This window comes from Gymnoscopelus microlampas (genome assembly GCF_963454915.1).
Source record: "Gymnoscopelus microlampas genome assembly, chromosome: 7".
Classification (NCBI taxonomy): domain Eukaryota; kingdom Metazoa; phylum Chordata; class Actinopteri; order Myctophiformes; family Myctophidae; genus Gymnoscopelus; species Gymnoscopelus microlampas.
The window spans coordinates 42,132,857-42,149,950 of NC_139944.1; the positions used below are offsets into that span (position 1 = coordinate 42,132,857).

Here is a 17,094-nt window from a genome sequence, read left to right on the forward strand (position 1 = left end):
GTGGCATGAAGGGAAAAACAGAGGATTCATAATGTCGCTGCGTCTACAAGTCCTTGTACTGTGTGTACAGCCCCACAGAGCAAAGTCACACAATGCCAAACACTATCCCACACACCTCCAATGTAAGTTGAGTCCCAACAGGGGTGGAGGAGGAGTCTCGTTACAACAACTACCATTCAAAGATGAAAATACCTTGTTGTATAGCCTATAGGGATGACATGACTAGTCCGGGTGCAGAAGGACAGGTTGTATTATAGTCACATTTACTGTATACTTTCTTTATACTGTCTTTTATATGATATTACAATTTTGTCTGTCTGTCTGTCTGTCTGTCTGTGACTCTGTCTGTCTGTCTGTCTGTCTGTCTGTCTGTCTGTCTGTCTGTCTGTCCGTCCGTCTGTCGTTTCTTGCTGCACTTGCTTGGCTAAATATGTTGCAATATTATCTGGTGTGCATGAAGGCTCTCCTTCAGTTCTCAACATCGGTTCTGTTGAGGCCACTGTGCAGCAAGGTCAAGGTCGAGATTCCAGTCAGTCCTCACCAATGGCAAAAACAACATATTTAAATCAATAATTACGATAAATGAATAGGCTTTTAGTGCAAGGTATTTTGTTAAATGTGTACAAACTATAGTTGTAAATGTATAGAATTGACTGACAACTGCTGTCAACCAGCACACTAGATGCTGAGCTGTGGTGTTACACGTCACTCCTCTGATTCCAGAATGTCATCATGTCATGTAAATGTCATGTAATAGCAAATACGGAGGCGGTTTTGCTTGGTCCTGCGTCCTGTGTGAAAAAGCTAATCCAGTGAGGCAGGCTGGCCGAGAGGGACCTCACTGCATGCAGGTGGGGTGAGGATTTGACCTACTTCTACTACCTTGCTTCTACCTTCTGTTTGCAGGCTCAGCCCTTCTTCCTCACTGATGCCATCTTGCACCACAACACTAGCTCTTCTCAGCTGAGGATCCCATGAAAACACTGATTCGGGTGTCGTACAATAAACTGAACTTGGGGCTCTGATGTGTGATATGAAAATGTAATATCAGCAGTATAGGCAAAGAATCAGAACACTTTGGTTTTGACATCATAATAAAGCGCTTTGATATCAGTTAATTTACAAACGGTCAGAGTAGATAATCAACGTTGCCATTGTCATCTTTATCTCAGACAGGGCGGGAGGCAGAGGTTATGTTTGTGTCTGTCTGCCTGCCTGTGGGTGGGCCCTAAATTGGAATCACATGTTAAAGGAGTAGTTCACCCCCAAAATGACTTATTTTCTATCACACCCCATGAAGCCTTGAATTAATGGAGATCTTTAGTTTTTGGCACATTCCTAAGCCAATATTTTGATGACCGGCGGGAAGATGCTAATGTATCCGGTAGGAGACACAAAGAGTCTCCATTGAGTCTCCTACCGGCGACTCCGCTGGTCATCAAAATATTGACTAAGGAATGCGACAAAAACAAAAAAATCACACCCAGTGTGAAGTGAGCGGTGCTATTTATGAGTTATTAATTTCATCATGCATCTCGGTAGCCAACAGCACAGCACGTCCTGCGAAGTGACGTGCTTACATTTTTTACATTATTATTAATTTCATCATGCGTCTCGCTAGCCAATCACAGCGCGTCTGCAAAGTTTGAAGTTAATTTCATCATGTGTCTCGCTAGCCAATCACAGCACGTGATCGATTCTAGCGGGACCTGACATGACATTATGTCTCAGGAGTCATGTCACTGAAAACAAATCGCTGGCACACACATATGTCTTTCTAATAAAGCTTTGGACTTCTGTTGAATTTCTTGTATACAATGGCTGTATTACAATGTGAAGTCCTAACTCTTCTAATGTAGAGGAAAGAAGTCCCCGCCCGCCCGCCCCTATTGGAAAAAGGCTGTTCCCCAACTGCATGGAAAAAGGCTGGGGACCCCCTGGAACCCCCTCAAGTACTCCTGGGGGTCCCCGGACCCCACTTTGAGAACCAATGATCTGCATCAACCAGCAGAGAGGAGACCACCTTCTCACTTACCCGAGGCCAACCCATCGCATTATAGTCCACTTCAGGGGATATTAAAAAAGTCTTGGAATAAATTCCTTACCAAAAAAAATCTTCACCAATGTGTTTGTAAAGGTGTCTAGTAACACATCTCACAAAGACTGAAATTCAGTATCCCTAGGAGAATTTTTGACAGCTCCTTAAAGTTTGGGTACCATCCATAACCATGGTTAAAAAAAATCCCCCAAAAAAAATCCAAATTTAATTCTGTTTTAAATAGCATGTGAGGGGTCAAACTAGGGTGTTTTTATGATTCTGAATCCATTGCAATCATTTGTTTTGCACCAAAACCACTCCTTGGGCTAAAAACGGCCCAATCTCAATGGGCTTTTTACACAAAAAGTATACATGGCTATGGCCGTTTTTAGCCCAAGGAGGGGGTTTGGTGCAAAACAAATGATTGCAATGGATTCAGAATCATAAAAACACCCTAGTTTGACCCCTCACATGCTACTTAAAACAGAATTAAATTTGGATTTTTTTTGTGGATTTTAGGTACCCCAACTTTAAGGAGGTGTCAAAAATTCTCCTAGGGATACTGAATTTCAGTCTTTGTGAGATGTGTTACTAGACACCTTTACAAACACATTGGTGAAGATTTTTTTTGGTAAGGAATTTATTCCAAGATTGGAAAATATTCTGCTAATATCCCCTGACTATTTATGTTGGCCACCATGTAAAACGGTTTTGGCTGTAACTTTTGAACCAGATGAGCTACAAATACAAACTTGGTGTCTATTTCATGTTTTTTGACCATTGCAAACACATTGGAATGCTTATCATTATGATTGGGTGTGTCTGAAACCCTAATATGCATATTTCCAAGATGGTGGCTATGTGAAAACGAGTTATAACTTAACCGTTGACACTTTTGGCAAACTTGGTGTCGATTTTATGTTTTTTTTTAAGCATTAGAAACACATTGGAATGCTCCGATTAATGATTAAATCTATCTAGAGCACTCTAATTAGCTTAATACCAATATGACCACTATCAACAACCTAAAAAGCAACCTATGTATGTTACATATACAATTTTATTGAAACAATTGAAAAATGTGTGGAGCACATCCCTATTGATACAGATAATAAGCCAGTAGGCTAGAGTATATTAAACAATACAAATAAAAATAGAAATGCGGTGCGTGGAAGGGGGGGGGGGGGGGCTCCACGCACCACACAACAAGGTTTGTTGTGTAGAACCTCAATGTTCCTCACATCCACATGATGAGGTGTAACAAACTCCGGCCTTTCCTCTCTTCCATGCGCTAGCAGGATGTGATACTACATCAGCCTTCCTTGGCCATGGGAAAAGAGTGCATGGGCAGCTTGGGAGGCAACACTGGATCTCACAGTAGCACCTGATGATGTGGATGAGAGGATACCTCACCAACAATGAGGGGTCCAGATGACAACATATAAGCACAATGGATAGATAGATACCTTTATTGATCGCACAGGGGAATTTCAGTCACCCAGAGGCAGCATAGCAGTCAGAGTAAGGAATGTATACAGCAATACAAAGGTAAGACATAACAATAAGATGCACCATCACTAAAGAACAAAAGTATACACCTGTACAAACTATCCTGCACTATGCAGAAAAATAACAATAACACCATGTTACAGTGTCCTGTCAAACCGTGCAACCAGTACAATCACTGCAATGCAAAGAAAAGTGACAAAGTGTCCACAGTGCAATCAGTACAATAACTATCTAAGTGTAATTAGAGGTCAGAGTCCTTGGTACATATTTTATTCCAAGTTATATGACCGGGAGCAGTATAGGTTAGCGCCCCCCAGCCTGTGTCTTCCGTGAGGAAGAAGCCCAACAAACCCACGGTGCAAACCGGCCGAAGGAACCATCACGCCAGAAGGAAATGTTTGGATCGGGTGTTGCAGCGGATCTGGTACAGTGCTCAGGTCCTGGACCTGGTGAGACGAAGGAGGAGCCCGGCCAGGAGGCCACCCACAGAGCCTAGTCCCTCCACGTGCCAGAGCCTCCCCGAATTCCGGCAGAGTAGTTCCAGAGAAGCGGACTGAGTGGCCCTGTCTTTCCCTAGAGGACTGACTGTGGGTCCGGGGACGTAAGTTGGGGCTTGATCAACCCCGATTAGGTCACCTGGGCGAGGGTGTATGTTGCGAGACCCGAAACACCCTATGACCCCAGGCTACAACACTGATGATACGTCCCAGGTGCATCCATGTGATGTATTCTTTATAGACAGTTGACCTGGCAGAGCGACCAACGTGTGTCTCGTTGTAAATCCTCATAGCTACCTGCACAAAAGACATGCCAAGTCTCAAACAGTTCCACCCCTAAAAGTGTTCTGGGTGAAAATGTTGAATACCTTTTTGGGGATAGTGTTGAGATTGTTAATAAGTAAATTAGAGTGCTCTAGATGGATGCAATCAGAAAATCGGAGCATTTCATATGTTTCTAATGCTAAAAAAAAACATAAAATAGACACTAAGTTTGCCAAAACTGTCAAAAGTTAACGTTTTCATATAGCCGCCATCTTGGAAATATGCAAATTAGGGTTCAAGACACACCCAATCGTAATGATAAGCATTCCAATGTGTTTGTAATGGTCAAAAAACATGAAATAGACACCAAGTTTGTATTTGTAGCTCATCTGGTTCAAAAGTTACAGCCAAAACCGTTTTACATGGCGGCCATTTTGGATTTGGCCGCTATGGCGACCCCAAAGGTCGCCCGCTCGGGCGCCCTAGCTAAATCATTAGAGCATGCCCTGGGCTACATCTGGGCCAAATTTGGTGCATTTAAGACTGATTAGCGCGAAAATATCCCTAAGGCCCGGGACTATTTCTGAAATATTGTCCATATAGGTGATTATGCTAATAAAAGCTAATAACGCTAATTCTAATTCTATGGGGACCCATACTCAACATTTCTAACATAAAACATTTCCGGGTTCACAATGGGGCTCTGAATGGGCATGGGGGAACAATGGGGCATGCATTGAAGGAGGCATGAGCTCGGCCCTGGCCTCCCTAGGTTGGCAGAGGGAAGGTAGTGCCCAGGACAATTCATAGACAATTGGCACTGGGTGTAAAAAAAATTAGGTTACAAAATCGTGGGATAACAATTTTTCAACAAAAAAAAAGTACTTCTACATGCAGTATTGGTACTTTTACTTAAGTAAAGAATTTGAATACTTTTTCCAGCACTGCCTATCAGAGCCCCCACCTGCTCCTCCCGCCCAAGTAACACTCCCTGCTGGCAGGCTCCGCACCCAGCCCGTAGAGGTACCTGCAGTGACCCTCCTACCCAGCTTCCCTCCCCCGAGCACGGGCTCTCGACAAAAGTGGGATGCACCACGGTGGATTTGAACCCACAGACTCCGGTGGTGGAGTGGAGAATTTGTGCGTTCTCAGACCTGTCACAGACAGAAATTTCGTAAATTATTGTGTAGATTATTATTATTATTATTATTATTATTATTTTCTTCATTAGGCAATTATTTTAAACAAATTTCCTCTCAATTTAGAGAGAACTTATCAGGACTCTCTCTGCAGCAGACGTAATACTTGCATGTCGTCTTTTGCTAACTTTGGCATGTCATGTATCGGCTCTATCATTAACATGAGCTTCAGCATCTCAACTTTGCTTGAAACAAATGTAGATAATGACGTTGCATCGATCAAAGTGGTGTCGTATAGCGAAACGTAATACAAATGTAGGTTGTATTTATCTGTCCAGCTGTTGAAGGTCTCAGTTGTTGGCCATCAGGTCCCAGTAGGTTGATATCTGGTGCTGGCATTCCAGTATCTCAATAGGGAACGTCAGCATGTCATTAGAGATGGACTGCATCTCTGTTGCCCACTCATGCATTCTTTCTGAGATGTTCTGTATATGTTGCGCGTGGCCCTGTTCGCTATGCAAGCACTTCAGCATCCTCATGGAGCATGTCTGCAACGTCATAATTTTCAGCCAATCAGCCAATATTTTGATGACCGGGTGTGTATCCGGTAGGAGACAAAAATAATCTACTTTGTGTCTCCTACCGGATACATTAGCCGGTAGGAGACGGGAATCAAATTATTGGCTTAGGAATGCCACAAAAACAAAAATAAATCCATGGATTCAAGGCTTCATGTGGTGTGCAATTGATAGAAAATAAGTAATATTTTGGGTGAACTACTCCTTTAAAAGAGACTACGATCTACCACACTCTCATTTTTTTTTAGATATTTGCAAGTTCGAAGCTACATCGAGAAAAGCACCAGACAGAAGAAAAGTATTACAGATTTTCATCCCATGACACAGCTCCTGGTTAAAAATGATAAGTGTGCGAGTGTCAAGCACCAAATCTCGGCTTTATGTAACATATTGGAAAGGCAGAACAAACCAGAAGAATTGAGAGAAAAAATAAGATGGCAAGAAGAACTAGATTTAACCTTGTCTGAAATTGAATGGGGAAATATAAGCATATCCTTTTTTTAATTAAAAATGTTATCCCACAATTTTGTAACCCTATTTTTTACACCCAGTGCCTAGGGAGACCAGGGCCGAGCTCATGCCTCCTTCAATGCATGAGAGCCAACTGACCTCCTTGTCACCTGACAGGGGGAGAGTTTCCCTGGTTGGACGTAGAGCGTGGAAGGAAAACGTTATTCTAACCAGTTCCCTTCCCCTCCATCAGGCGCCCCGGCTGGCAGTATAGTGGCCAGGATTACTGCATGTTTTTGTGAGGGTACCTACCCGCTCTCATCCCCACCCGCTAGGAGACACGGGGAGAACATGCAAACTCCACACAGAAAAAGGCCCTTTCGCCAACCCCACACTGATGACACGGAGGAGAGAACACGCCCCCAGCGCCCACAACGTCCCCTGCGGGAATCAAACCCAGGACCTTATAACTGTGAGGCGACAGCGCTACCGACTGCGCCACCTTGCCCCCAATATAAGCATATCCTTACACAAGACAACAGCATCTCAGTTCTGGCGAGAATATGCATGGAAATGCCAAATGAGATATTTTCTTTCTTACACCAGTCCAATTAGCAAACTTTAAAAAATCAGCAACACCAAAATGTTGGAGAGACTGTGGAGAAAACCATGCCAACTACAGCTATATCTTCTGGTTTTGTCCAAAAAGTACTGGGACAATATTGGTACGGAAATAACACGAGTTCTGAAAATTAAGGTAAATATCAGTCATGAATATATCCTGTTGGGTAAAATACCAAAGGGGATAGACAGAACTGAAGACAAGTACCTTATATTAAGATTAACGGCCCTCAAACTTATAACCAAAAACTGGCTTCAGAAACTAAGCCCTAGTGTACAGAAATGGAGGGAACTAATGGAACAAATAAAAGTAATGGAGCAGCTAACATATAAAATCAGAGGAAATCTTAGTAAGAGTAGTACTCTGTGGGCTAAATGGGAGCGCTACATGGAAAGTGTGGGTGTGGACAGGGGGGGTGACCATAAAGCAAGCTGCGAGGACTTAGCACCTCAGCCTAAGTAAAAGCATATAGTAGAATACCATTGGAAATATATAAGGAAGAGTCAACAACCAAATGAGGGGAGCACTTTTTTTTTTTTGAACAAGACTTATTTTTTTATTCAAAAAAATGCTTAGGGTAAAAGAAACATTGTAAAATATACAACATAATCATCCAAGCACAGGGATATGAATACAATTGAAATATGCCACACATACAAATGAAATTAAACCTTACTTATCAACAAACTAGGAAAGGGGGGAAATCTATATTCTGTTGCATTTATGTGCAGGCTTCCTGACATTCTAGAGAAACCTCTGGTGGAGCCAAACCGCTGAAGGGAAAAAAAAATAAACAATTCAAACTTTCAAGTTTGTACAATAAAACATGGGCTACTTGACCAAGAACACTTCTTTTCTTTCTTGAAAAAACTAACTCACTGAAAAAACTAAAAGGTAAATAAAAAATAATTGTGAAGGCAATGTAAATCTAATAATGGTTAAGTATTAAGTATAACATTAACATTACTAGGTAGAGAGGGAAAAGAGTGACACTAAAGATACAGTGGCATTTGTCATCACAAATCCCAGGAACGGTTATAAAGTCTGGACAACAGAATCCTTTTAGCCAACTAATGTTATATTCTGAGGCCAACAAACCAATGCCTGCAACTGAAACAGGAGATTAAAAGTGGCTCAATTTCTCACACTCCCAAGGTTCCTTTTGTAAATTGACAAGTGAGTAATGCGTGTTCCAATCAGCACTCACAAATTAAATGTTCGCAAACCTAAAGCATACATGCTCTCCTCTGCTGTGCCATTTGAGGGTTACTTAACACAATCTTGTATGTAGACACTTTAACTGCTATTTACAAATCAAAATTTTCTTGACTATTAACCCTTGTGAACTTAAAAAAAAGAAAGACTTAAAGGGATATTTCACTTTCAAAAAAACTTTGGGTCATTTTATCATCTACACAGACCGTTTTTAAGTTGCTTGATTCAGTATTTAGATATTTGATATTAATTTTATCAGACACGCCCCTTCCTATACAAACCCATTATAACTTCAAACTCCATTTTTAACATGTTAGATTCATTGAAAATACCTGTCCTTGGTTCTGGTGACTCACCCTGCCCTCCTAATATGCAAGGGGGCCGTGTTTTTTCGCTAACCTTTTTCATTTATTTTGAATATGTTTTTGGAAAATTAAAAAAATGTAATACAATAAAAAAAATGTAATAAAATAAATGAGAAAAGTAATTGAAAAAACACGGCACGTATTAGGATGGCAGGGTGAGTAACCAGAACCAAGGACGGGTGATTTCGATGAATCTAACATGTTAAAAATGGATTTTGAAGTTATAATGGGTTTGTATAGGAAGGGGGCGTGTCTGATAAAATGAATATCAAATATCTAAATACTGAATCAAGCAACTTAAAAACGGTCTGGGGGGCTGACAAAAGCCTGAGTAGATGATAAAATGACCCAAAGTTTTTTAGAAAGTGAAATATCCCTTTAATGTCTTAAATTTGTGTCTACAGGTTCAAATGAGATCAAATGAGACAAGTACAATAAGGCACTTACCATACAAATTCAATGTAACAGATTCTAAACATGACAACCAAATGAACACAGCCACTGAGTATTATACAATCTGCAATAAACAGTGGACAACCTGCAGTTAACAATGACATTCAAAATTGAGTTATACAAGTTATCATACAATTAAAAACAAATTTCAAAGATGAACAAACGCAAAATGTACAACCTAAAAAGGCATGTTCTTGAATGTTTTGTTGTAGTTTGAACTAGACTAAAAGTCCAATGCCAGGAATGCTGTATGTATTCAAAACTTCAAAACTATTCAAAACTGATGAAAAGTGGCCAGTGTAAAGAAGAAAAATCAGTTATCCTAGAAGGAACACAGAGTGAATGGCAAGGATGGTCTAATCAGTTAACCGTATAGAGGTTTACACATGGACGGCAGCCTTTTTGGCTATTAGATTCAATAACTCTCATTTTGAAAAAAAAATGGTATGCTTTCCAGACACATTTCAATACAATTTCCTCTGCCGTTTCTCATGTATGTTTTTATCACTCAGAAAGCCACCTTTCAAATCTTTCTGGAAAAGAGGCCAACTGGAGGAGGTAATAAATCTGCAAATTCTACATAAAAGTCAACTGGACAAAGCCCTGCTAACATGTACAGTATTAACACGACGGAGTTATGAGTCCCAGGATTCTGGAGTTTCATTGTTACTATAAAGTATGTTAAGTACAGTGTGTAATGATAGTGAACTTAAGACATCTTTTAAGAGAAGCTAATTCAACTGAATTCCAGCTCCACTAGGAAGCGCACGCGGCACTGGTTCTCTTTGTATACGATATACTCGCTGCTTTCGAAGGCGCTATCTTCCGTATTAGGAACATCCACCAGGTTCCCATGAGGCACATTAACCTTTTTGTGGTCCAGCATCCAGGGCATGTGCATATTGCGGTCTGGAAACAACCAAGCAGATGTCTTTTTTAGTATAGTATTTAGTAACATGGAACTTTCCCTCTGCCAAGTCTGTTATTTTCCTACATTAGGACTATCATCTCACTTATAGTATGGCCACAATAAGGCTGAGGCTGTTTTTTACAATTTGTACTTTTCTATTTGTGAAAAACAGCTACTAAAACATGTTAACTAAGCAAGCAAACAATACTACAGTTTATTACTGTTGTTATCATTACATGCAGTTGAATATATCTCAAGCATTCATTTAAACTGTTGACCAGGACTACATTGTTAATTAATGGACAAAATGTGTCCATTAGGGGTTGTGTGAAGATAGATGGTACCTGGTTCCTTTCGTCCTTGTGCCACCACACTGTCGAAGCCATTGGATTTTGTTTTGTCCATGGTCTTTATGGTCTTTATTTGACCCAGTGCCACCTCATTCAGAAACATCAGACATCTAGAAGGAACTTCGCTGCACTTAGAGAAATTTGCTGGAAAAAAAAAGAAGATTTTTACGAAACCAGCCTCACTACTATGACAATTATCACTACCATTAACTAGGGCTGGGTACTGAAATTCGGTTGCAAGTAGGAACTAGGGCTGACAGAACAAATTTCGCTATTACAAAATAATTTTAATGTGAAAAAAATGTATAACATTCGAATGCTAAAATTGCCATTCGAATGTAGTTTTGTAGTATTATTGAATTCTATACATTATTTTATATAATTATATATTATATAAAATATTCAAATATATTCGAATATTAAAAATAATTAAGCATTGAAATTTGATGGGATTATAGCGGAGAACTGACAGCCCTAGTAGGCACCGAATAAGAAATGGTGGGTACTGGGTACTCATCAAAAAATATGTAATTTCGGTTCTGCATATCGGTTCCTATACACGCTAAAAGCCGTTCAAACAAAGACGTTTAGAAGTCCTACACAAACAGCACAATCTGATCAAAAATCACAAATTCGGTAAAACACTGTTGTAGGGAGGGAGTATAGCTGCTACTTCTCTTAGAGCCGCATTCCTACATATTGTATTTTATTACACAATAGTAAATAAATAATTCTACACAAATGTTTCTATAAATAACTGATCTCAATATAGACACATTATAGTTATGATAAGTTTTGCCATAATCATGTACAGTAGCTCTACAACAGAGGCATAGCCATGACAGCAATGGTACCATTTGTATTTATTTTATTGCGGCCAAGAAATTTCTATTCGGTGCATCCCTATTAAATAAACATTTGACCTCTTCTTTTTTTTACCATTTTGGAACTGAAATATGGAACCGTTAGGAACCGGAACCGATAAGCAGAACCGAAACCTGAACGGGACTCGTAAAAATCCCAACGATACCCATACCTACCATTAACATCAGTAATAGGAATGCAAATTATCGGTTAATTCATTCATTGATAGTTGATAACCTTATTCGATTAATTGATAAGCAAAGTTTTTTAGGACCAAAAACCTCTTGTCCGAAACCGAAAATGAGTGCAGAAACATAATTGCTGTATGTAACATTAACGAGCGTCAACGAGCATCAGTCTGTCTCATTTCTCTCCAAAAGCCCTTGAATATGATTAATGATTATTGTGTTTATGGTAAGCTCACATTTCACATCACACACACACCATACCTGTAACTTTCACTAGCTCAAAAAATATATATATATTTTTTTCCAATTCATTGAAAATCGATACATTTAATGGACTAAATTCTTAACGGCAATTGATCGATTATAGATTAATCCTTAACATCCCTAATCACTAATACCGTCCTCACCATTATGTTCCTCCTTTTTAAGTTCAGAAGCGAAGTAGAATCCGCGACCCGCGCATCCACCGCCGTGCGGCTTGATCCGCAGGCCGTTCTTCAGAATGGCTGCTACCGAGTGTATGTTGGTGCCTTGCCACAGCAGGCATCGGTTCTCCAGTTTGCACTCTTTGAAACGCTCTACCTGTGACAAACAGGAACAGGATGTGCAAGATATAAGACGACTGACCCAGCTGTCACTTGCATTTGATATTTAACCCATTCAGTCCAGGAATGCATCTGTGTCATTTTTAGATTTCTTTGGCTATTCAAAAATAGCAGATATACAAGCTCATAGCACGGCACCGAGTGCCGCGCTACGGCCTTGTAGATATGCTATTTTTGAAAAGAAATCCTGAAAATGTGTGCAAATCTTTGAATATATATATACATTTTAACTAAAATCTTTGCTTCTGGGGGTCTATGGAGCAAAATATTTTGAGATGGGGGTCCGCAGACAAATTCATATTATTTTGAGTGGTCCTTGACATGAAAAAAGGTTTGAGAAGCACTGATATTATAGCAACATACATTTAAAAAAAAAAACTGTTAGGATTTAGAAGACATTTGTAGAATCCCCAGAAGCAAAGATTTTAGTTCAAAATGTTCGCTTTAAAAAGATATATAATATATATATATATAGATAATATATATAAATTCAAATATTTGCACAAATGTTTTTTCAAAAAATAGCAGATCTACAAGCTCGTAGATCTGCTATTTTTGAATAGCCAAAGAAATCTAAAATGACATAGATGCGCTCCTGGACCGAATGGGTTAAATATCAACGCAAGTGACAACATTTTAAATGACACAGATGCATTCCAGGTCTTAATGGGTTAACACAGGGTTCACTACAGCACATAATGGTTTGTACCTCTTTGGCACTCTCTACTTCCCAAATGTTGATGATTTTTGGAATCATGCGCGGCTGTGCGGTTGTCTGCACATACTGTTGAATGATCTTTGAATGAAACAAAAATGACAGACGAGAAGAACATGAGAAAAACAGAATGGCCGTTAATTCAAAATACTGACACTAGACAACATATTTTTCAAGATCTGATTAAGTGCTTTACTTTGCCATATCACTTGACACAGACAGTACCTTGAACTCTTCTGAATACTTGTCCACTAAAGTAAGCTTGCATTTCAGCGAGTTGCAGAGTTGCTGGTAATCGACGGTCTCCCCCTCCTCAGACTTTTCCATCTCTGACTCTGACAGTTTCTTGGCGAGCTGAATGTCCTCCAACGCCTGCAGCAGGCCATGTGGGTTGAGAAATGAAACTTCAGCACTGAATATTAGGGGTGCAACGATACAGTGACTGTATCGATGCATCGATTTTAATTTCAACAATCGAAGTAGGCAACATCTCAGAGGCAAATATTGTACTTTTACTCCACTACAAATATTTGAAAACTTTAGTTACTAGTTACTTTGTAGATATACATGATTATATTATAAAACATACATTAACCACTTTAGCCCTATTTTATACATGGGCTATTTTCAAACATTTCAGTACTTTTACTTTTGATACTTTAAGTATATTTTGATGCCAATACTTTTGAACTTTTACTCAAGTAACATTTTGAACACAGGCCTTTTACTTGTAACAGAGTATTTTTATATTGTGGTATTGCTACTTTTACTTAAGTAAAAGATAAGAGCACTTTTTACACCACTGGTAAACCGCAACATATCGTATCGTTTGACTTTGTATCGTATCATTTTGCAATGCAAATAATTGATTGTATCGATACTAAGTACTTGTGCATTGTATTTAACAATTTTAAGAAGAAAAAGAGGGGGTTAATTACTTTTCCATTCTATACAGTATACTGTCGCTAACACTTGGTTTATCGATAAATGTGTGTATCTCGATAAATGTGTGTATCTGTGTTCATGTCAAAAATCTGTGTTTACTTATTTATATCCATAATAATAAATGTGTCCCTTAAAAAAACTCTGCTATCCACACATTTCACACAGATTTAATTAATTTGCTAAATAGTTACTGTATGGATTTTAAATCATTGAACCGTATGCCATGAATTAACCAATAACGTCCATGTACCGTATCGTCAACCATGTATCGTGATTCGTATGTATCGTAGTTAAACATGTATCGTACACCCCTATTGAATATCAAAAGGGTACATGGCATGCTACCTTTGAAGACAAAGCGCGTGCAAAAACATTACCTGGAGCATCTCATGCCAGCCTTCCACATCCTTCATGGTCATGTTGGTGGCGGTGGTTTTCCGTGTGTGTGGGAGGGTTTTGTAGAAGTATGCCAACCATTGTTTTTTCATTGTTTCTCTCCTTGTCTCTGACATACTTTTGTTGATGGCTTCCTCGAGTTTCTTCAGGCCATGTAAGGCTTTTAACCTCTGATCCAAGCTCGGCAACTCATTCATGTCTGACACACACACACACACACACACACACACACACACTTATTAAAAGCAACTTCTGAATTAAATCACATTGCTGCGATTTGGCTTGTGAGTATCAGATTCTAACACCTGGACGTGGCAAATGTTTAAACAATGGTAACAACGAGGCAACAAAAGGCTTGTTGGCACAAAAAATATCATTTATGTTCTGTTGAGCAGTCTTTAAATAATCATGTTTACAAGATTAATTGACTACAAATATTTATGTTTGTTTTCCGGTCACAAAGGAATGTCCTTCCGTCAAGAATTAAAAACTAAAAAAATATATATTTTTAATTTAGTATTCACAACATATCGTTGCTGTTGGCAAGAAAAGTTGAATTTCAACATGTTGGCGTTTTTTTGTGCGTGGTAAATGAATGCCTATTTCATCAAGTGTGTCGTGCAAAAGGAGCGAAAATAGCTGATCTACAATCTCACCGAGCTCAATAAGCCTGCTGGGTTTTTCTTTTACCTCCCCTGCACATAATTCAATTTATACCCCTTCAGTTCGCCCATCTAATAAAACCAACTAAATCCCAACGCATCAACCAGACAAATGTTAAAGGTTAATAAGTCTTACACAATACGATGGCCTGTGTATGTGTAAACCTTTACCCTCCCTCACTGTGGGTCGATAATCTACAGCTGTAATCTATAGCCGTTGATCCTCAAAGTCAACAAGGGCGGGGTAAGTGTCAAGTGACTACAGTAGATTGCTTCTACTGTACGTATGAGCCTTTTAAATGCAAATAGGCATTCCAGTCCAACAGGTATAATATTGGACTGTTACGTAATGAACATTGCTAGTTGGACAATGGTGGTAGAAGGTGGATTAAGACTAAGAAACACACCCACCTAGACCCAAAGTCGTCATGGCTTCAACGAACATAGCCGGATTGAAGATAAGCTTGATGAGTTTCAGTGTAGGATCATCCTGGGTGGTGTCCACCTCCAGTGTCTACAGTATCAGGGAACAGTTCAGTTACAGTAGCTCGAAAGACAAAGTGAGCCCCCAAAAAAGCTTGGTCTTTGGTTGATTTACGCAACAAGGCGATGTAAATAAAACACTGCAAACGGGACATTTCACTAGTAGTAGTTGGTTCTTAAACCACTTTAACATATTATCTTGTGTCCTTGCTTACTGTAAATTGCTCTGGATTAAGAGCGTCTCCTAAATGCCTAAACTGTAAACTTCAGTGAAAGGAGGTATAGGATTCCTGATACTGTAAACACCCCGCTATGAAGAAGGTTCTTACTGGCGACTGACACCCATGAGAGCGGCTGCAGGTGACAAGTCAGAACTGGACGCCACACACTTATACATTCATACAAAGCTCAAGCGCGTTGCATACAACAATGCAAAATGGTGTTTTGATGAGTTGTGCTCAAGCAAACAATAAATTAATAACGAATGTAAAACAGCCTTACACATTACAACTATAAAAAAGCTGATTATTCTGTAGATAAACTATGAAATCATATTTGTCCCCCTTTACAAGAGATCGGTCCTGTGTTTGTAATCGCATACAATCTGCATGAATGATTTCTAGATGCAAACTGGATATACAACATATTGGTGCCAGACATAAAACAGGGGCCATTAAGCAGAAAACCATACCTCGTCTGTCTTTGAACTAAGCTTCAGTTTCTTCGTGAACTCACTGACATCATAGAGAGCCCACATCTTGCCATTCAGCTCGTCAGACAATTTGCAGGCCTCCCACGTGCGGAACGTGTCGTTCGAGATGACTTTTTCTGAGTACAGAATGTCAAAGAATTGATACAGGACGCCTGGGCAGAGAGAGAAAGAGGTAGAATGCGTGTGAAAAGAGGCTTTTTTTAGAATATTGATTTTATGCTGATAGATAGATAATGTACATTTGTTTGTACTCAAGTACTGTACAAATTTGAGGGGTTTTCACTTTACTGGATTATCTTCAATGTTCAGTACTTGTACTTCTACTCCACTATATCTCAGAGGCAATGTCTATAATTATTACAAAACCTGCATTAACCACTGTATCCCTATATACTTTAGCTATGTTAAAATAGCCGGTGTACACGCTCACAACGTGTGGCTTTGCGAGTTGTTGTGAGCTTGTAGATCAGCTGTTTTCTAAAGATTTTTAAACATGTTGACTTATTAGAGGTTGCACATGAACTCTGCGGCCGCACTGAGGCGCTCCAACACAAACACTCTGACATGAAGCTGCTTGACACAACAAACATCAGCACCACGCTGCTGTTTGTCCAAAATACACAATATCTCCTCTTTTTTTTATTGAATTTAGTATTCACAACATATCGTTGCTGTTGGCAAGAAAAGTTGAATTTCAACATGTTGGCGTTTATAATATTATGATATAAGCATTCACATACACGCTTTAGACAGTATTAGCAACAACCAGCAGCAAACAGAAAGTATATCAAGCCACGTTGACGACATTAGCTACATGCCAACGGTGAAAGTGTGTTAGCCGCATGCTAACGGCTCATGTTAAGCACCCCTAATCATTTAAATACAACGATCGCCGCTATCACAGTAGTGGACATTAACATTAGTAGGAGGCTGCAGTGACCTCTAAGTCTTGACAATATGAATGACAGGGCGATTTATTAGAGAAATGACAGTGATTGTGCCGTCCAGCTGAGCTCGCACAACAACCACGGAGCCCAGCCGTTGTGGCATCTGACTGTAATGGCGACAACGAGCTATGTGAGCCAGTACTTGATGCTGCTGTCTGGAAACTGCCCTCAGCATGACACGACCAAT

General features: G+C 39.6%; 1 protein-coding gene across 1 annotated transcript; it reads right to left on the reverse strand.

Moving 5' to 3' along the window:
- Nucleotides 1-9,683: 9,683 nt before the first annotated feature.
- On the reverse strand, nucleotides 9,684-14,763 carry LOC311049504 (protein mono-ADP-ribosyltransferase PARP3-like). The gene is made up of 7 exons (XM_084063111.1): nucleotides 14,760-14,763; nucleotides 14,085-14,302; nucleotides 12,988-13,134; nucleotides 12,757-12,843; nucleotides 11,850-12,024; nucleotides 10,385-10,534; nucleotides 9,684-10,039 (listed from the first exon to the last, which is right to left on the reverse strand). Exons 2-7 carry the CDS (start codon nucleotides 14,298-14,300, stop codon nucleotides 9,867-9,869), a joined length of 948 nt encoding a protein of 315 aa, XP_083919237.1. The 5' UTR covers nucleotides 14,301-14,302; nucleotides 14,760-14,763; the 3' UTR covers nucleotides 9,684-9,866.
- Between the last annotated feature and the right edge of the window lie 2,331 nt (nucleotides 14,764-17,094).